At 40.8% G+C, this 21,202-nt stretch overlaps 2 protein-coding genes across 8 annotated transcripts in view; one reads left to right on the top strand and one right to left on the bottom strand.

The window, feature by feature from the left end:
- LOC308589908 (uncharacterized protein) overlaps positions 1-21,202 on the top strand; it is a 178,393-nt gene that overhangs the window by 126,851 nt on the left and 30,340 nt on the right. Inside the window, exon 4 of the mRNA XM_081199476.1 lies at positions 14,916-15,075. Within this exon, the coding sequence (XP_081055602.1) occupies positions 14,916-15,075 (160 nt within the window). The remainder of the gene's footprint in view (positions 1-14,915; positions 15,076-21,202) is intronic.
- The window catches only part of PHEX (phosphate regulating endopeptidase X-linked), a gene marked incomplete at its 5' end in the record, with an annotated part of 99,738 nt that continues 90,348 nt past the window's right edge, over positions 11,813-21,202 (bottom strand). For 6 of the 7 annotated variants that reach the window (XM_081199425.1, XM_081199427.1, XM_081199424.1 and 3 more), the window contains 6 exons: positions 12,753-13,886; positions 17,825-17,901; positions 19,099-19,203; positions 19,348-19,413; positions 19,625-19,755; positions 20,580-20,647. In XM_081199425.1, the coding sequence (XP_081055551.1) occupies positions 13,784-13,886; positions 17,825-17,901; positions 19,099-19,203; positions 19,348-19,413; positions 19,625-19,755; positions 20,580-20,647 (550 nt within the window). In that variant the 3' untranslated portion in view covers positions 12,753-13,783. Of the gene's footprint in view, positions 12,319-12,507; positions 13,887-17,824; positions 17,902-19,098; positions 19,204-19,347; positions 19,414-19,624; positions 19,756-20,579; positions 20,648-21,202 lie in introns of those variants that run through there. The other variant, XM_081199421.1, reaches the window with a different exon arrangement.

Raw genomic sequence — 21,202 nt, 5'->3', positions numbered from 1 at the left:
CTTTTGATTCACCTACAGACTCAAAGTAAGAGCTAGTGTTGCATCTATATAGAAGTTGGGGGAAGCATGCACTATAAGCTGTGATTATTTTTAATTTTAATTTTAATTTGATTTTTAATTTTATTGATTTTTTTTTAAAAAAAACCCTTTGCAATTGCCTATATTGTTGACTGCCTTTTGCCCATTTTCCAACCACAAGTAGCATTTCTAAACAATGTTTCTAGAGCCATTCTATAAGCCGAGGCAGGAAGCTTAAATCAAGGGCCGCACGGTGACATTTTGAGTGTCAGGCGCTCTCTTTCTAAAATGGGTCTGGGACACAAAACACTACGTTAAAATATATAGCTGATTGTAACGGCAGAGCTTTACTATAGTCTTCGCTGAGAATAAAACGCCTGACCCGTCTTTACATATCAATCATCACAGCATCCCTTTGAGATGAGTTCAGGTGAGGTAGGCCAACGCACCTGAGGCCACTGAGTGAACTTCAGGGCTGAGTGGGGATTTAATCAGGATTTCTCAGATTGCTATCAAACCAGCAACTAAACAACTACAACAACAACAAAAAACAACAACCAAAATCTGAATAACCAGTTTAGGTCAATTATTGTATGTGTAGTTTACTATTTATACGTATATAACATGCTGAATAGTGAGCATTAACACTTTATGTCCAATATCCGATTCTGCAGCTGGTAAACATTTCACAGAATCATAGAGTTGGAAGGGACCCCAGGGGCCATCTCATCCCTTGACACACCTGTCAGTAAAATACAGCCTCCACCCATTAAACAGACTCCTAAGAAGGGCTGCTCCAACTACAGAAACCCCCTTCATGATTTTCTAAACATGAAGGGCAAAGCAACTTCAAAGAGAAGTGGGATCATGCATTTAGACTGCCCCTGATGTCAAGAGGCTCCGCCAAGCCCTGACCCCAACATCCATGTCTAAAATCCCTGGTAGAGGACACGGATCCAGAGATCACACTAAGGGTGGCCAAATTCCGTGTGACTCCCATAAAACTTAGGGAACAAGCTGTGCTACCATAATGACTAAGGCCTTAAATGACAACTTTAGGTTATATTTTAGTGATTAAGATATAACAGCAATTAAAAATATATAAGTTACATCTGTATTGTCTCTGTTATACCCAATTGCAAATTCAGATGTATCCCTATCATGTTTTATGATTTCCCTGATATTGTATGTGAGCTGGAATTGGTCTGTGACTGAAATAATACATTTGTTGTCTGAAGTAGGAAAGCTTTTGCATGTAGTCCGCCCCATGAGCAGGTGTTTCCTCAGATTCTGGAATCCTGATCACGCAAGAATCCAGGGTAGCCTTCATATGTTTGTAGAGGTCTACACACCAAGGTTTCTCCCTCCAGATCTGCACATGAATGTGGGGAGATTGGTAGCAGGAAGAGCTATACAATGTCAGGAGCAGGGTCACGGTCAGGGTGCCGTGCTGCTGTGCCTTGAGCACAGTTGGGAACAAGTGGCTGTGAAAAGCCACAAACAAAAAGCCTGGGGAAAGCTGTATCTTTGGAGCTTTTCACCCTAAAACTTTTCACAGCACAGCCTGAATAGTTACCTTATAACTAAGGACCAAACTAGGTGTGACAATATTCATGTCTTTAGCCTCTGCATGGCTGAAATGTTGAAATAAATAGCCAGCTTGGGGAGAGTAAAGCCTGGTCAAGGACCATGACATGGTGGAGTTTTGACCTCTCCATGGTCCTGTTCAGAATACTCCACAACACATATGCACAGGTGCTGTTCACAGTGGGAAGAAAATGCTCATTGCAAATAGCAGGCATGGGGGCCCTGATTAGCATGTCACTTATACATCACCAAAAAGGGTAGAATGCATCATTAAAAAAGGAGGAATCAAAAAAAAAGAAACAGATCTGGATCAACGTATAAGTATGGATGCAATAATACATATGTATAAATGCAAGTGTAGAAGTCATTACTATGCATTCAAATTGAAACACATAGTTTGGAAGACTGTGGCCAGATGACAGGTGTTCCTGTTTAGACTTCTGTCCAGATGCTAAATGCAAGGCCATTGTCCTCTTTGTTAGGGTTGATTATCATTAAACGGGAATTGAGTGGACAATCCTGCAAATAGAGGATGCCTTCAAACAGAGGACTGTTCTCTAAAGCAGGACGAATGGCCATCCTAGCTACAATTCCAGCTGGAATCATCGCAGGAGCAAAGGAATTAAAAGTACCCTCCACCTCATGCAGTGGTTCTAACTTTCACCCCAATTATTATTATTTTTTTTAAAGCCACAAAAGTGACCACACAGATGTTGAGAATTCCATTCCTCCCGTGCTGCAGATGTGTGTGTGGGATTGTTACATGTCACATGTCTGTTTACATTCCAGCACTGATTGTTGGAGTCTTGTGAGGGGAAATTGAGATATGCTGTTTCCACTCTGTATAGCTTTTGCTTTTGCAGTTCTCTCTCCGAGGAAGAAAGACACAGAGAGGAGCCATGTTTTCTTTGTTCTGTTACATTTGATTTAATTTGCAATAAATTAGGCTTAGTTGTTACTCCTCAAGGCTGAGCTTCTGTTTTGAACTATGCTTGCCGTGTGCTCATATCCCAGCGTGACGGAAGACCGGAGGAAAGAATCCTGGGCCACGCTGAGTTGGGGAGAGGCACCAGGCCTCGGCGTTATCACCCAACAACAGGGCCCACATATGTCAATAGACTCATGCCTAGTTTGGCTGTAAATAACAACTTAGAAAGACATACACAAAACTGGCATTGACAAAGAGTAACCATGATGGATTATTTTGTTTACTGATTCATCTTTCTAGGGATTTTATTTTCTAGATCACAATGGCCTAGTCGGGTCAGTTCCTCCTGACATACTAATGATAAATTCCCTTGAAAATGATCTCGACAGTATACATCCTTCCCATTAGTCTTGTTTTGCCAACTGCAGTGCCAGACTGATAAAAAAAAAATATGCTAAAGACTGTTTGAGACCATTCACTTAATGGCTGGCTATGCTATCCTTAATACTTGAAGTGATGCAGCTACGCTAACCTGAATATTTGAAGAGGCATAACTCACCCTAAATGTTGCAGCTTAAAAGAATCACTATAAATCTGCACAGATTATAGCCGTGGAATATAAGGGAGAAACTCATTGAGAGGAAAGCTGAATCCACATTTCTTAAACCTTTCTACTGTGTAATCCACTAAACAATACTTCTGCAATTTTATGAAAAATGCAAATGTTTAAACCAAAAGACAGGAAAGCATATATTATCAATACACTTGCTTGACTTTTCACTTGATGTGTAAGATAAATTCATAATTAGATACAATTTTTGTGAATTTTGAGATTTGTAGTTCAACACTTGGGATCTTAACATCCATCATCACCTTGCAAATCTTGTTTAATGTGGAGCTGACTATAATCATTAAGAGCTAAATTTGTTTTCTGTATTTTCAATCACTAGGTTTTTAAGAGCAAGCAAAGTATTGTGCAAAACCCCATTCCAACATCGCTTCATTAAACAATTCACCCAGAATGTCAATATAACAGTTCAATGCTGCTTTTGTATTGATTAGTTGACAGGGCATGCCCATGTAGCTAGAATCGGCACATCCAACCCTTAAAAACTGCAGAAACATAGGATTCTCCAAACATTAATCAATGGTCATCTAGTTCTATATTGTCTATACCAGGGGCCAAAAACATCTTTTTTTCTGCTGAGAGTTGCATTTCTGCAGGAGGAGGAATGGTTCCCCCAGTGGAGCAGAGTTGCAACAATGGGCTTCCAGCAGCAGTGAGACTGCTGAATCCTAGGAGGGAAGGGTGCCAAGGTCAGGACTGTGTGGACACACCGGTGGAAACATTACAATGCTTCTGAGGGTGTTTCTGCTCAGCCCTGACCTCACCACCACCTCATCTCTTTCGCCTTTCCAACTGGTACACAGCAACAATGCTGTTGCCAGAAAGCTGCTGTTGTGGCTCTGTCCCACCAGGAGAGCCACCCCTGCTTGGGTGGAATCTGTTGGGAGTTGCTTGCTGGCAGTGGGCGGGACCAAAAGTTGACAGAATCAAAATTAGGCAGACACCCCTTCTCTCTTCCCCTGTCCTCTTTGTCACCCCCCTTTCCTCTCTTGTCTTTCAGCTATGTTTCTCCCCTCCTTGTCAACCACAGAAAAATTAGACCCTGGGCCGTGTGAAATTAGATTGGTGTAACATGGAGCCTGGTGTACACTTACTGTCCGGAGTTACAGACAGAACAAAAGAAACACAATACATCTCTTACAAACAAAAAGAAATAGAACAATACATCTCGAATGCACAAAATATTCCAGCCATCAACTTCCGACTTCCTTGATATGGGTTCTTTGTTTCCTTACTTACTTGCATCTATTTTTCAACAAATTTAATCTTTAGTAAATCTTGTTTGTATTCTTTATACCATATTCAATTCCTAGAGTTATTCAAAGCATTGTAAAGTTTTTATATGGGGACACCGTTCTTTTAAATATTGTCTATAGATCTCCCATTCCCTTTTAAACTTGGGTCGGTCAATCTGTAATCTTTTCCATCATGTCTGCTAGTTCCATGTATTCAAGCGTTTTTACTTGCCACTCCTCTTTTGATGGAATTTTATCTCCTTTCCACCCCTTGGCAATCATCATCCTTGCTGCCCTTGTTGCATTCAAAATTATCCTTCTTTTTCCCCTTGGGATGTCTGATGCCATTATGCCTAAGAGGAAGGCTTCCGGTTTTTTTTATTAAAGGTTATTTTGAACAGTTTTTTTCAATTCATTATATATAAGTTCCAAAAGCTCTGTATTTTTTGCAACCCCGCCACATGTGGTACATTGTTTCCTCTAACTCTCTACGCTTCCAGCATAAATTTGAGTTGGTTCTGTACATTTTGGACCATTCGCTGGGGGTGATGTACCACCTGTATAGCATCTTCATAAAGTAAAACTTTAAGATGGGCTTTTTAATGGCATCAAGTAAATACTTTCGATTTGCATTCAATTCCCTAAAAATTGAAAACTGGTTTATAATGGACTCACTCTATGATTTAGTAGTAATAATAATACCTTTATTGTCAATGTACAACCTGTGTACAATGAAATTAACCACAGAAGTAGTAGTAAGGGGGAACAGTCAGGTATTATTTAATGTGGCGATTTCATGGGTAGCTTGTCTTCCTTGCTATTCTAGATGAACTATGATCACAACGAATAGGCAAGAAGTCAGTGGCTCAAATGCAGGAAAGATGTGTTACTTTTGAGCTGCAGAGCCTCTCACTTCCATGCTAATAAAATGGCATTGTAGGAGATGTCAAGTAACTATGGCAAGCTTCTCTTCAAGTGCATTTCCCATTAAAAGGCTGACAAAAATGGTCTAAGAGGAGTCATCATCTTACTCAAGTGAAACAGACATGTTGCCAATTGAGAGGGTGCCTTGGACAGCAGCTTATAGTAAAATGGTTTGGGGGGGTAGGGAGAGGCACAGCTGGCTCCTGTGGTAGAATAATATGGAAAACTTTCAACCACCACTGCATTTCCATGTTGAATGTTTGCTTGTGCAAGGCAAAGGGAAATAAAGATGGCACTGGCTAGCCAGATAAGGTGCATTGCCTTTAAGAAGCACAATGGGGACCTGAAACAAAATACTGCAGTATATCCTCATCTGCAAACAGGAATGCTCCTGCTCAGGGTTCCAGTCAGTCATGGCTTCATCAGAAATATGGTAAACCATAAGGGGCTCAAGTAGGCCCCGCCCATTTCTGTTCTAACTGACACCCAGCATTCTGAGGCTACTGAGTTTGCTCAGTTTTCAGCATGTTGTTTTGCCCCAGGGTTTTTTTAATAGGTTATTTTGTACTTCTATAACTACTGGAGTTTCACCGAGCATGCTTATACCTTCTCCTTGTTTCCTGGTGGCCCCATCTTGGCTCTTTCTGAATCTGCGCCTCCATCTGAGTTTGCTATTAGAGTGATCTGTGGACAGGTATGGGAATGACTATTTACAATCAGTTTTCATTAAATGGCAATAGGTAATATTTCCCCCCCAAATGTTATTTAGCTATACCATCTGAATAGCAAACAAAGAAATAGATATAGTACTCCTACATCAGAATTTGCCACAATCCAGAGGAATATTTCAGGCCCAGAAGTTTAAGTGTGTTTCAACTAGAATGGTTTCCTCACTTATTTTAACAAAGGTAGGAATTTTCCCTTGAACACTTTCTTTGCTGCGAAAATTTTAGTGCCCTTTCTTAAAATGAATGGTGGTTCCATGTGCAAACTGCAGGATCTATTTATTTAAATAAGCATGTAAGAACCTCTAAATTTGAGGTGATTTGATGCAAGAAAGTTGGGTGTGACTAACAGCCTAATACTGTTTATATTTACAGTGGAACCTCAGTTTACAGACGCTTCAGGTTACAGATGCTTCAGGTTACAGACTCCACTAACCCAGAAATAGTACCTTGGGTTAAGAACTTTGCTTCAGGATGAGAACAGAAATCGTGCTCCGGCGGCACGGCTGCAGCGGGAGGCCCCATTAGCTCAAGTGGTACCTCAGGTTAAGAACAGTTTCAGGTTAAGAACAGACCTCCGGAAAGAATTAAGTTCTTAACCCGAGGTACCACTGTACTTGAAAGCAAGCCACATTTATTTCAATGAAATTTGCTTCTAAGGTGACATGTTTAGAATTACTCGCTAACTCTCATTGAAATCTCATTCACTATCATGGAAAAATTAAAAACCAGTTTAACTTCTTCTTTAGGATTAAATCTGCAAGCATAGCAGCCCCTCCAAAGTAGATAAAGCTTATAACAGTAGGTTATTGTGCTGGGTACTTTTCACGTTTCTTAAAGGAAGTTTTGTTATTTGTTTTTAAATTTGGTTTGGCAGAATTGGATGAAATTTGCACACTTGTTACTTTTAAAGGAATGAATCCTACCAATCTTCAGATGGATAGATGCAGCAGTTTCCCCACGAGGGCACTATTTACAGTCTGGGGATCGTTCAAGAAAGGATTCACTTAATCTCCCCTACTTTTTGTGAGCAATTTGAATGAAAAATGAGTGAGGAGCCTCTAGGTGAGAAACCTGTCAAATTGCAGGTAATTGGTCTTATGCTGGGCACCTTTAAAGTCGATGGGGGAAGAATACTAAAAGAGACTCGCTTCCCTCCCTGTGGTTTTGTCGATTTAATTATGAAAAGGGACATGCATAATAAAGGTACCCCATGGAAAGTAACTTGCAGAATTTCAGGAGGATTCATGCAAGGGCTAGGGAGTTATGATAAAGGGAAGGGGGTGGAGCTTCAGGCTTGTGTTCTGCTGAATTAGCACCAAAAGCTGATTTGCCTGGCATGTGGGCACAGAAGAGGATGTTCTAAGCAAGCACCACTAGCAGAAATAGCAAAGAGTGCAGAACAAACAAGTATTAAGTGTCACCTTTAGGGAAGGGATATTGAAATAGTGTTATTGGTAAAGGGTAAAGGGACCCCTGACCATTAGGTCCAGTCGTGACCGACTCTGGGGTTGCGGCGCTCATCTCGCTTTATTGGCCAAGGGAGCCGGCGTACAGCTTCCGGGTCATGTGGCCAGTGTGACTAAGCCGCTTCTGGCGAACCAGAGCAGCGCACGGAAACGCCGTTTACCTTCCCGCTAGAAGTATTTATCTACTTGCACTTTGACGTGCTTTTGAACTGCTAGGTTGGCAGGAGCAGGGACCAAGCAACGGGAGCTCACCCTGTTACGGGGATTTGAACAGCTGGCCTTCTGATCGGCAAGTCCTAGGCTCTGTGGTTTAACGCACAGCGCCACCCGCATCCCCAGTGTTATTGGAGACCATAGTAAAATCATTGCCTCTTATTAAAAGCCTGACCTGTCAGTCACAAGAAAGTTCTCCTTCCTCCACTATGACATTTGTTATTGTGGTGAGCCCTGGGAGTAATATTTCAGTTTCTGAAAGCACACTGCCTACAGAGTTTCTACTATATATCCAAATCCCTAAATCACCCTGCAGCACTTTAGAGATCCCTGCTTTAGTACAGGGTGCTTTGTGGAGATCTAGCTCTGGCTCCGGCAAGCCCTGAATCTGTCTGAAGTAGTTTTCAGATCAGGGTTCAGGAGTCACCTGATGCACATCTCCAACAAGTACACAAAGAGAAAGCCAAATCAAATATTTAGCAACCATTTTCTACAATGGGACCGATAATCCTACATAAAAGCACTGACCTATGTCCAATTATGGTTCTCCCCCTACCTCCTCCAAAGCAGCTGGAAAAGCCATTACACCTGATGGCAATCAAAAGGAAGCAGCAGTGCTGATCCGACTAGCATTTAGAAAATCTTTCATTAAATGATTTAACTGGGTAAAGACTAAAAAAATTGCTTCTCTTTCAAAAGAACTGCATGGCAGGATTTTAATTAAAGTGAATTAATATGGTATTTTCACTAATAATGCAGTGAAAAAGAACAAATCATGTGAAGGGAATTTAAGGAAGAAAAATACCCCTCAATTCTCTCTTTGCCCGACTGATTCTCACTTTTCTTCCATAACCCCTTTTGTTACTCAGTGTAAATAGTTGATTCAAAATCCCCTAAAGTATTAACAGATGAGTAGCCTTACAGAATTATTCTGAAATATATCTTCTCTCATGTTAATCATTTTTTGAGCTGCTTGGTTTTTGCCTATTCATTTTCTTGCCTTCTGAAAAACTGTATTGTTGACCCTATAAAAACAAAGACAGCAGTCCTAGACCCAGTTACCTGGGAGTAACACATGTATTGTAGGAGCACAGATAAAGACTTTTGTCCTTGGTGCATAGCTAATAGCCCATTGCTAGATATACATCTCCATATCCAGCAAAACAGGTGTCCAGCCAGTGCAGAGGGTGTGATGGAAATGAAGATATATATCTGCATTCTGCACATAGAGAGCTACTTCTGTGTGCAGTTCTCACTAGTTGATTGGGACGTTTGCCTTACTTTGCTCTTTAAGGTATTCAGAACCCATTTTCACATTTTCTCTGCCTTCCCTTTGAGCTAAACCTGAGCTTTCCCCCATGTCTTAAGTCAATATTCTATTGGCAGCACAGCCTGCCCAAAAGGCAATCTCCCTTTCCCTGAGTCAGCAGATCTACTTAAGCTTTCTCTTCGATGCTTATTGTTAGATGGAAACTTCAACAGATTGTTGAGATAGGTCCTTAGCCCCCTTAGTCTATGACATCATCCACTTCAAAGGGCTTCCTCTCTTGATAAGAAGGGAGTTTAATCAATGTGGCTGTCTGGAGACAGCCTTCTGGCCTTTGGACTGCTTGACTGACCAGTTTCCATGGATACCTGCTACTGACAGCCTTGGCCCAGCTGAGACACAGACATAATTTTGCTTTCCATGAACAATGAAACTAAATCCTTAGGTCACAAGTAACTCAAGACCAATTCATGGAGGAGAGGGCTATCGAGTGCTACTCGCATGGTAGCTTTTTCCACGCCACCCTCTCTGAGCTGCTTTATGAGGCAGGGATCATTTTCAGAAGGTGGGGTGACCCAAAAGGGGCAATTCTAATTCGGGTTCAGTTGTTGGCAATGTTTAAATATCCACTTCTTTATTTCTCCAGGCTTTTGGTTTTTAACTGCGCCTTTTGACAGAGAGTTTATTGTCTGCTGCATTGTTTTTTAAAGGCTGCTTTTTATAATCTTAATGGCTATATTATAATATTGCATTGTGTTTCAAGATTGCTGCTAGCTGTCCTGGGCTCCATAGAAATAAATAAGAGAGAAAAATATAGAGCATGTAAATATATCCCAATCCACAATACAACCATGTAAACAAAATGGTACTGTAGGAGTTAAGGTTAAAATCTGGTGCATAGTTCTACTCCTTACATTCGGTACAATTGTAGACTAATTGATATCATATACGCATCATTTCTGAGATCAGAGATTCTCATGTAACATGTCGCCTTGCTTCTTTTTAACCTCGAGCTTTGATAATATATTGAATAGGATCTATGCTTTGGTGAGGATGATCACTGGGGAATGTAAAACGTCTTATTTTAAATTGGATTAACTGGTTTGATTAGCGAAACAGGCTCCTACTGCAGGAGTTTTGAACAACAGCTATGTTCTATTTTTGAAGGCAGGAAACGAGAGCCATTTTGCTGGTGTACATTTTCCCAATGTGCCACTGTAATCTTTGGTAACTCCAGTTCCTACAATTAGAAACATCTTTTAAAAAATAAATATGCACTAACATGGTGTGAAGCTGAAGGGAAAGGTGAATAATTCAAAAACAAGCTGTGTGGATATGTGAGCAGCAGTTCAAATCAAAAGCACTTTGCAGTAGTCATACCTTGGAAGTCGAATGGAATCCGTTCCAGATGTCCGTTCGACTTCCAAAGCATTTGACTTCCAAATTGCGGCTTCTAATTGGCTGCAGGAAGGTCCTGCAGCCAATTGGAAGCTGTGGAAGCCCTGTCGGACGTTTGGCTTACAAAAGAACATTCGAAATCTGGAACTGTCACTTCCGGGTTTTGATCATTCGGGAGCCAAAACGTCCGAGTTCTGGGGTGTTCGACAACCAAGGTACAACTGTATTGCAAAGGTTTAGAGGTGCAGTTCTGTACTATAAAGCAGGAGTTCCCAAACTGTGGACTATGATCCACCAGTGGTCCACAAGCTTCATTCAGGTGGTCTGTGGCAACGTGTGGCAGGTCTGTGAAGAACGCTTACAGTTTGAATCATATGGAATATAAAAAAGAAATGAAAATGCAGTTAAAAAGCATATGGCATCTAGAATTCTGCAATTGTTGCATGAGTAGGCAGGATGGTAATCATTAAGTGCTTCAGAAATTTTCAAGTGGTCGGTGTGGAAAATACGTTTAGAAAACACTGCCGTTGATGTTTTCCACAGAGAAGGTATTAACAATTGTAAGTGGTACAGCCAACGCATGAAGTTAACATTGTCATTTTAAGTCGTGATTGGCCACCTATAGCGCATTCCTACACATACATGCTTTGAAGTCCCATCGTGCTCAGTGGGGCTTACTCCCAGATAAATGTGAATAGGAATGCAGCCTTAAACTTTCTCCCATTGAAATGATTGGCAAAGCCACCATTATTTCTTCAGTGTCATGAAATGAGCAGACCTCACAGAATAAACAAACTATAACAGAAACGCCAGGTGCATGTTGAGAATCTATTGGAAAAGCCCATTTGAGTTGATTTAAAATTCTGAGAAAAATGGATGTGTAAATGGGTCTTACGTGTGAACATATCAGAATCTGTGCTAGGCATTTGGTAAAGTAATAGCAGCCATAGGAAAATATAATGAATTCAGAGGAAGCATTCCTTGTATTTGGAACCTGAATGCTATCCAAACATAAGTTCCATGTATTATTGCAGGGAAACTCCTACAAACAAACAAAAACCCTCTTTTAAAGCTCAATTTTTAAATTGGATAAGGCAGAGGGCACCAAGAGGAGTATTTAAGCACAGTGCCCATGGCTGCCACATTGGGGGTTCTAGTCTTAGCTTCTGATGCAGCTGCATGGGCAATTGAGTATAACTGTGTGTGCATGTCATATATTCTTCCTGTTCACCCATGACATATAAAACAATAACATGGAGAATGGCCCTGCAACAGTTATTTGTTTCTTATTTTAGACTTGTGTACTCTGCCTCCCCACCCCCGCCATGAACTCAAAGTGGTTTACACCATGAAAACACACAGGAATATATCCACTATAAAACTACACACACTCCATAAAAATGAATATCGCAAGAGAAGATGACTGAGTCATGGTATTTTGGAAAGCTTTTATTATATTATGTAGTTTACAAAATCCCTCTACTTCAACAAATTAGCAATCATTTCCATTCCCTTAAAAATAAATGCGCAAAAAAATTGTATACAGCAATCATTCAGAACACATGTGTTTTAATCCTGTACTATTTATTCCTGAAGTAGTTATGTAATGACAACAAAAATGGCAGGAAAAATGAGAAGCCGGCTACAACTCTTTAATCCTCTACATTGCCTTCAGCAGCAGAAATACTGCTCCTTTCACAGTGCACCTACAACACTCTGAGTATGTGTAAAGGCAATCCTAATTATGTTTACTCAGAGGTAAGTCCTGTTATTGAATTCAGTGGGGCTTACTGTCAAATAAGTGGGGTTAGGATTGCAGCCTAACCCATAGCTCCAATTTGAAATCAATGGGACAAGTTATTTGTGACTTAATCCCATTGATTTCAGTGGAAACTTAAGTGCAGCTAACTTTGTCTACATCCAGCCCTGACTATATACCGTATTTTTTGCACAACACTCACTTTTTTCCTCCTAGAAAGTAAGGGGAATGTTTGTGCGTGTTATGGAGGGAATGCCTACGGGTGGCATGCCTACGGATTTTCCTCCTCTAAAAACTACGTGCGTGTTATGGTCGGGTGCGTGTTATAGAGCGAAAAATACGGTAGATATATGTACTGAAGGTTTTATATGTGCCTAAACCACTGCAGGTGCAACCAAACCCCTAAAGAATGCTGGTTTCTAGGGTGCAGGGAGTAGGTGGGTTCCTGAATCTGAACTATACATTTCACAGTTCTTTTACTTAATGAGTTTAACATCCAGGATCTACAACCAATGGGCAGAATCAGCATGGTTACAGGAAAGATCAGAATGTGGAGTCAGATATTTGCTTTCTGCTTTTATAGCAGCGGTTCCCTGCTGAAGAGAGAAATCTACTTTTGCTATGGTCCTAGTTCCTATATGCAGTAAGATATTATCAGCCAAAGTTTGAGCAGAGGGGGATGGCTGAAAGTTATGGGGTAGGAGGGGCAAGAATTGAAATTAGCGAAGCGAACAAGAAAGAATTCCTCTTTCCTTTCTGGTCTTAGTAACCGTTTTTGCCTCAGACTTAGAATTAAGATTTATGTACTCTTACACAGACACTGTTCCACATTCTTCTGCCTAGAGGAATGTGGAAATAGTGCTAGCATACAATATGCATATCTGCATTCCAGGAAGGACTAAACACAGGAAGACCATACCTGAAGTCCAGACCAGATCATCACATGCATCTTTTATCACCAGGGAAGAAACAGCTCAGAGGGTTAGTGGAATTTTGAACAGGAAAGGATAAAGCAGCCACATTTTAATATTCTCTTCCTTTACCTCAAATTCTCAAAGCTATCATTGATCAAGGGAAAAAAATAATGAAAATATATGTGACAGGACGTTTTGGATGTTTTCCCTTCACTTTAAACAGCATCATGGCCACCACACCAAGTTTGTCCACTGTGGTCTTCTGTAAAGCGCAAGTGTGCCATTTAAACCTTGTTAACTTAAGCCTGCAATATGACTACACTTAAATGTGAGTAAAGCCCAATGAATATATCGGGACAAGCTTCGGAATAAAGATACATAGAGATAAACCTGCTTAAATCACAGAGTAGAATGTATTTATGAAAATAACCCACAAGAAACTATCCATCTGCATACATTTCTCTGTAAAGATCTGCCCTTTTTATACTTTATATTTTGAATAGTTTCTATATCCTGAACAAGCAATTAAATAGTAGATCTGGGCAGGTCACCCACAGATATCAGGGCACACGAAACAACAAATCTGGTCCCTGGTTGGCCAAGGCTGTTCTGAAGCAGCGGTAGGGCATTAACAGTTTGGAACTGTCCCAATAAGGGAGTGATTCCAGCAGGTGACTTCTTCAACATAGGACACTGGAGAGATCGCTACCAAACCTCGCTACCAAACCCGACAGGAGTCTCCACCTCGATTCATTGTTGTTGATTCTGGGCAGTTGAAAGCTTTCTGGAACTCCTCAAAATTACTCATAGCACCAATAACTCTGCAGGGGAGGGAGAAAAGAAAGATAAGCGGACTCTTCTCCAGACTTTTGGAGATGTTGTTTCTTCAGATTCATGAGGTATCCAGTTTGGACACTGTGTTCAATCATAGCTTGAATGGGATGCAACTGTGTTGATCTATATATTATATGTACAGGGTGAGTCCTTTAAAAGAGGCCCCGTGGATACAGAGTACACATGTTCCACGGCGCCTCTTTTAAAAGACTCACCCTGTATACGTTATATACATGTTTATCTATGAGAATGCCATAGCCCACTCAACCACTTCAATCTGCTGAACTGGCACTGTTACAGGTCCCCCATAATGCCCATTCTGTGTGGCTAATAAATCGATATTTTAATTTCTTCACTGTACTCTTTTTGGTGTATGCTAAAAACATTTTTATTTAGACTCAATTACCCAAATATGTAGAATGTTGGTGAGTGTTTTCATCTGTTTAATTCATTCATTTATGGTTAATTCTAATTTTTTTGCATGTTTCAAATATTATTTTTTGGACAAAAAAAATCTCTTTGTAAAACACTTTGAGAATTTTTACAACCAAGCAGTGTATAATATGTGTGTGTGTGTACACTCTCTCTCTCTCTCTCACACACACACACACACACATATATATGCAGCAGTATGTATACCCAATTTTAAAAAATCTTCTGACAGTTGAAAAGTAATGCAACTTTTAGCTTTTAATTAGAAATGCAAACAATCTTGCAAAGAACTGTTCCAATATAAACTTCTAAAGCGCAGCAGGAACCCCCAACGCAGCATGTACTAAAAGCAATTTAAAATGCACAAATCCTGCATGCTTGAGTGGTGGTCCAAGCTGGTGCCTGAGCCAGGTTGCTTCATGGAAGGGCCACCTCTGTCAGGAGTATTTAGCTTTTACCCATTCTGTATTCATAAGGAAAGTTTATGCAATGATTTGTTGTTGTTTTTTAAAGAGAGCATTTGCATAGAGAGAGCCCCAGCAACCTCAGTTAGCAATCCTAACACCTGAGTTTTGTCAAAACAGAAGAACAGCATCCTGTTCTCACATGGGCCAAACAGATGCCTGTGGGAAACCAGCAAGCAGAACCGGAACCCAAGAGGATTCTCTCCTGCTGCTGTTTCCAGCAACTGCCATTCCGAAGCCCTGCTGCCTCTCATCATGGAGTCCGAGCACAGCCATCGTGGTGAGTAAACGTCAAATCCTTGAATTTGGCTTATCCTTTATTCAAGATCACAAGCTGCAACTTTCCCTCATAGAGGAGTTGCTCCACCCCTTGCGTCATTTTGGTTGCCCTTTTCTGAACCTTTTCTAACTCTACAATATCCTTTTTGAGGCACCCAGGCCTGTACACAGTATTCAGGGCTGGATTTAGGTTTGATGAGCCCCTAAGGTAATGGGCCCTTTATATGTCCAGCTGTCCTTTGTCAACAACAAATTGTCACTGTTTTTTGTGCTGAATGTATGCTATGTGGTAATTTATGGACCTAATAGGTATCTAAAGCCGTTTGCACATAACAAATAGGAGTCTACACAACACAAAACACTGTTGCTGTATGTAGGTTTTATTTTATTTGTTTTTTATCTTATATTTTGGAAATGTACATCCAGTTTTTTTTCTTCAAATTTTTTTGGGGCCCCCAAGGGTGGGGCCCTAAGCTATAGCTTGTTTAGCTTATACGTAAATCCGGCACTGACAGTATTCCAAATGCAGTCATATCTTATATTTGTAGACTTTATTATCCCCAAGGTCTCATTCATCCAACCACTAGTTGGAATCCAGAGAAAAAAGGCAACAGGGTCTTCCAAGTAGCATTCATTGTTAAATGTACATTTTAGCTACCTTTTATTAATCTGCTTCCTAAAGTAAATAACACTAATATTGTCAATCACCTTTTGAACCACACTTTAGACTTGGGCTTAATCATACTTGTTACCCCTTGTCTGAACTGCCTTCAGATCAGCAATCTCATCTTGCTGATGAGGTGACCAAAACTGCACACAATATTCTTGACGAGGGCACATTGCTAATTGGTCTAATGGCATTATAATCCTCTCTGTGTTATGCATTGATATCCGGCTTGTTCATTGCCCAAGGCAGCATATTAAACAAGGATCTCAACAGTAGTGCCCCCAATTTTAGCCTGATCTTTTCCCCTGAGTTATTAACGTATTACCTACATAATAGTGATTTCTATGTGCTTAATTTAAATTACACTGTGGGTTCATTCAGTCTAAGACCCACTCAGAACAGACCCACTGAAATTAATAAACACGACAGTTAAATTTCAATGGGTCTACTCTGAGTAATACCTAGTTGAATACCACCCTGCATCCCACCCATACATACACACACACACACACACACACACGATTGGTATGGTACCTGTCAAATATTATTGTACCATAATTGAATTGTGTTGGTTCTGTGCTAAACTCTTATTGCAGAATTATAGCTCAGTCAGTAGAGCATATGACTCAATCTCAGGTTCATGGGTTTGAACCCCACATTGGGCAAACGATTGCAGGGGGTTAGAACAGATGGCCCTCGTGGTTTCTTCCAATTCTATGATTATTCTATGCATTCCCTAATCTCAAATAGTATATCTCCATTTTAACCATTCTGATGTTTTTCTTTCATCCTCAAATTGTGGTAAATGGACATTTTAGAAATTTAAGAACATAGGAAGATCTTCCCCTTACTGTGCAAACACTAAATATGTTCTCGGTTTCCTCCCAACCTCCTGGAGCAGATTTAGGAAGGGTGGGCATGTGGAGAGGAGAAAAGTTCCATTGCACAAGCTGAAACCTTTGCACTGACAGAACCATAGCAGGATACCGACCAGCGAGTTTTCCTCCTCCCTTTCTCTGCGATGGCCCAATGAGACCCCTCTGTGCCCAGGAAGTATGTGTTTGCAGGGCTCTGAATTGAGCCAAGTGTATAATGTTGAATGATTTGATAATAAAAAATAAACTTTACTGTGGAACACCTGTTGGATGTATAATACTACATTTGGAAAGGGTAAGGGTACAAAACCAGAACATATGCTCATAAATTCAACATCAAACAGGTAAGTGCCTGGTCACTGAAGAGAAAAAGAAATACCGTATTTTTCGCTCCATAGGACTCACTTTTCCCCTCTTAAAAACTAAGGGGGAAAGTCTGTGCGTCCTATGGAGCAAATGCAGGGGGGAGGCAGGCAGGAAAAGCCCCCAAGAGCCACACACAAGCTTTGCGCAGCTCTTGCGGGCTTTTCCCCAGGAGGGAGAAGGGACTGACGCAGCCAGTTAGTCCCTCCTCGTAGAAAAGCCCACAGGAGCCGTGCGCTCCTTAAAGGGTGTGCGGCTCCTGTGGGCTTTTGCGGGAGGTGGGAGAATTGTCATAGCCACGCACAGCCTCTCCAGCCGGGAGAGGCTGCACAAGGCTAAAGAAGCCAAGACAGCCAGCAGGATGGATCCCGCTCGCTGTCTTGGCTTCTTTGCTCTTTGGGGCTGGAAACCCGGGCTTCCCCCACGGCCCCAAGAAGCTCTGGGAGATGCTCTTTGGGGCTGGGGGGCGAAATATTTTTTTTCTTGATTTCCCCGTCTAAAAACTAGGTGCGTCTTGTGGTCCAGTGCATCCTATAGAGCAAAAAATACGGTACTATATTGGATACCAACTTTCTATCAACAGAACAGAGTTCACATTTATGGATCAGGTTGTTTCTGCCTCCCACACTTTGCTCTGTGGCCCATTATTTGCCCTCCCTGATATGGGTTGGAAACTGGGTGCAATAAGGGGGAGGGGAGTGCTGCAAAGTTGAAAGGAATTGCACTCTCCCTTGTGAATGGAGGATCAACATAGGATCCAACCCCTGATGTTCTCATCTACTCTATTAAATACCCCAATGAATTAGTGTTACTATTGTGGGGTAGAGAGACACACTTTAAAATACCTGAACTGAGGAGGGCTGTGGGCTCCAGTGTAGATTTGCTCTCTTGCACCTTCTGGTCTAAAGGCATTGCATCTCACCTAAGATTTAAAAACAGCAACAACAAGCCAGTTAATTTATCTCTACCTAAAATCCTCAATATAGTTCATTTATTTCTTTTATTTTAAATATTACTCAACCAATCTTCACCAAAAGATTCCAGAGTCACATACATAAACAGTTATGGGCTCCAAAAAAAATTTCCCCAGCACTTTACTTGTACAGGGAAGATTTTTCTGTTCCGTAAGTACATAAATTGCAATGCATTGGATGCCAACTGCAAATGCAACCTTGGCTATTTAGCTTTGTTTACTAAATACAAGTAAAATAAACATACTAAATTAGATCAACACCAGGAAATGTTCAAATGCTAACTGAAAAATTTCCCATGCACAGTTAAGGAATTTCCCTATTCATTTTTTTCCAGGAAAACACACATTACTGGTACAAAAATATGAATAAAACTATTCATGTGCCATCAATACAATGTAAAGATAAACCAATCAACATAGAGAACAAGGCAAGAAGCAATCAAAACACTAAAAATTAAAAAGCATTTAAATCAATCTGTTTACAATTGGTATTGTAGGACCAGACAGGTGTGAACAGAACAGTGTCAGCTAAAATATTCAAGAGCAGCCTTGTACACACTTATACATGCCCATGTAACTGTACAAGAGGGTTGAACTTCCTGTGAATGCGGACAGAGTCATGGGGCAAAGCTGCCTCATGAGCCTGCTGGAAGCAACATCACTGTCGCTTAACTGGGAGCAGGGAGAGGTGAGGAAGTGGCCAGGTCCAGGCTGTGCACAGGTGGGAGCATCAAATTGGCTCCAGCACAATCAGGAAGACATGAACAAGCTGTCATGGCTCCAGGTCACGTTTGGACCAAAACAAACCATGATCCTCCATTTTGGCTTAACGCTAAGCCAGGGTTCTGTTACTCTCACAGGAGGAACAAAGCAAGAGCCATGGTAGGCCCATCAATTACGGTTTACAATGAAGTGCAAAAGCAGCCGATCTCTGAGTAGGTATGGTTTGTGCTTATAAAGGAGAAAGTGGGAAGTGAGAGAAAGAGAAGGAAAAGAGATGGCAGCTTGCTCCCCCCAGATCTACACTCCAAGAAAAGCTGTGAATTAAGAAAGTTCTTTTTGTAATCAAGCAGAATTGTCTATTCACCACTAATCGAGCAGCTAAATACATATATCCATTCTGAAAGGGCATCTTGTAATACTCACATGAGCATAGCTTAGAAAGAAGAGCTGATTGTGGGTGAAGTCAATGCCTGGTAATAGGGCCTCTTCCACTCCTTGTCTCTTTTCTTTGATCCACTTCCTATAGGCCTGATGAGAAGCACAATGAACACATTTAACTAGGTGCAAATTTCATCAACCCTTGTTACTCGATGTGGGGAGTGTGTGTGTGTGTGTGTGTGTGTGTGTAAGAGAGAGAGAGAGAGCCGCTTAGAAGCAAAAAGAGCTGCCTACCCTGAAAGCCTCTCGCAAACCTCCATTATCTGCAATGTTTTCTGCCAAAGTCCTCTTTCCTTTGACCTGGTGGAAAGAAAGAATATCAAGAATCCAAATTGTTTATATTTGTAAATTGCTTAGAAGTCACTTTGGCAATTAAGAGGTGCATAAAATAAAATAATAATTTTCAAAATAATTAAACTCTACTCCATAGCTTTGTCCCTATAGCCAACTGGTTTCCATGATATTGTAAAAGATAGAACATATTATCATCCATCACTGCTCTTGCACTTACATTCAAGCCCGCTTTCTTCCAATAATAGTTGTTGTACTGATTGACCATACATTTTGTTTTCTCTTTAAATTGCTCTTCAGAGTCCAAAGACCACCAGGGATCCAAATTTCCATTTTTGTCATATTTGCGGCCTGCATTTTTTGTTTTTCAGAAAGGAAATTTTCTTTTTTTACAATTAATGTGAACATGAGGATTGAACAAATAAAACCGCACACATTTCTTAAACCACCCCGCAAACGTTTGCTTATATGAATCTACTCTTCTAGAGATTGGTAAAACTACCCATTTCTTGCTCTTGTAGACATTTCCCCACAGGGGAGAGTATAACATCATTATGAGTTACATTCACTTAAAAGACTCCATCTAAGGAAGAAATTTGGGGTACCCAGTGCTTCTCTGGCAAAAAATAAAATAAATGAGGTGTCATTGGTATCAGCATAAAATGTCTGCCCTGGGCAGCAAAAAGAAAGTGGTACTCTGTATCACTGAGTACTGTCACAGACACAAAAAAGCATTGGACATATTCTTCCCAATTTGCATTATAAAGCATTTTATTCTCTCCCCCCCCCCCCGGCTTCTTTAGAGAATCTACAAAAAAACTTCAGAAGTTTTCAAGCTTTCTCCAAAAAAAAAAAAGGGGGGGGGGAGATTGCCCTCAGCCTTCCCTGACAAAGTTACCCTTTGAAGGGGCTTGACAACTGATGGCAGTGACAGCTTGGCAAGGTCTCCTTGCACCACCATACAATCCTCACGATACATTTGAAACATAACTTCTCCCAAAGAATCCTGGGGACTACAGTTTCCCCCCGTTACAGAGTTACTAACGCCAGCCTCTTTAACAATATACAGTACCCAGGATCCTCTGTACATTGGATATGCTTTAAATGTATGCCAGTGGATCTGTCAGTAGTTATCTTTTCTAGTCAATAAATAAGCCATCTGTTTGAGTACTCACCGTTATTATCAAATCCATGGGTAAACTCATGCCCAACAATTACTCCAATGGCACCATAGCTTAAAGACCTGTAGAAGAAAGGAGAGTTTTCCTTTGATACATACACACTCACATAAATTTTGTAAGACTGTGCAACAGAACGCAGTTATTTGGGCATCAAGAATTTAAAAACAAAGGCATTTTTTCCAAAAGACAGAGGGAAAGAGAAAAAGAAAAATGCTGTTTAATGCAGGGGTGATGAACATTTTTAAAGGCCAAGGAGTACATTCCTTCATGGAGAACATTTCAGGGGGGCTGCGTGCCTGAGGCAGAAATGAGCAGAGCAACAGGTACGACTCTTGATACAGTAGGCTACATTCCTGCTATGCAAAAGTCAGAGATTTTCTATACACAGAAACCCAAACATCCCTCCATGCAGGCAAGCGAGAGCATTTTCGCAGTTCAAGGACACATTTTAGCCAGATAATCATTTATAAAAGCACAAATTATTTATAGTGTAGCCAACCAATAAAAATATGTTGGTTGTGCCTAATGAGCGCTTTTGTATTGATTTGTTTGTTATTCTTGCTTATTTCTAGCACCACAGCTAGTGCTCTGCATGTAACACTAAAAAAACAAAACAA

This window comes from Podarcis bocagei (genome assembly GCF_964188305.1).
Source record: "Podarcis bocagei genome assembly, chromosome: 6".
Classification (NCBI taxonomy): Eukaryota; Metazoa; Chordata; class Lepidosauria; order Squamata; family Lacertidae; genus Podarcis; species Podarcis bocagei.
This window is presented reverse-complemented; position numbering and strand designations above follow the sequence as displayed.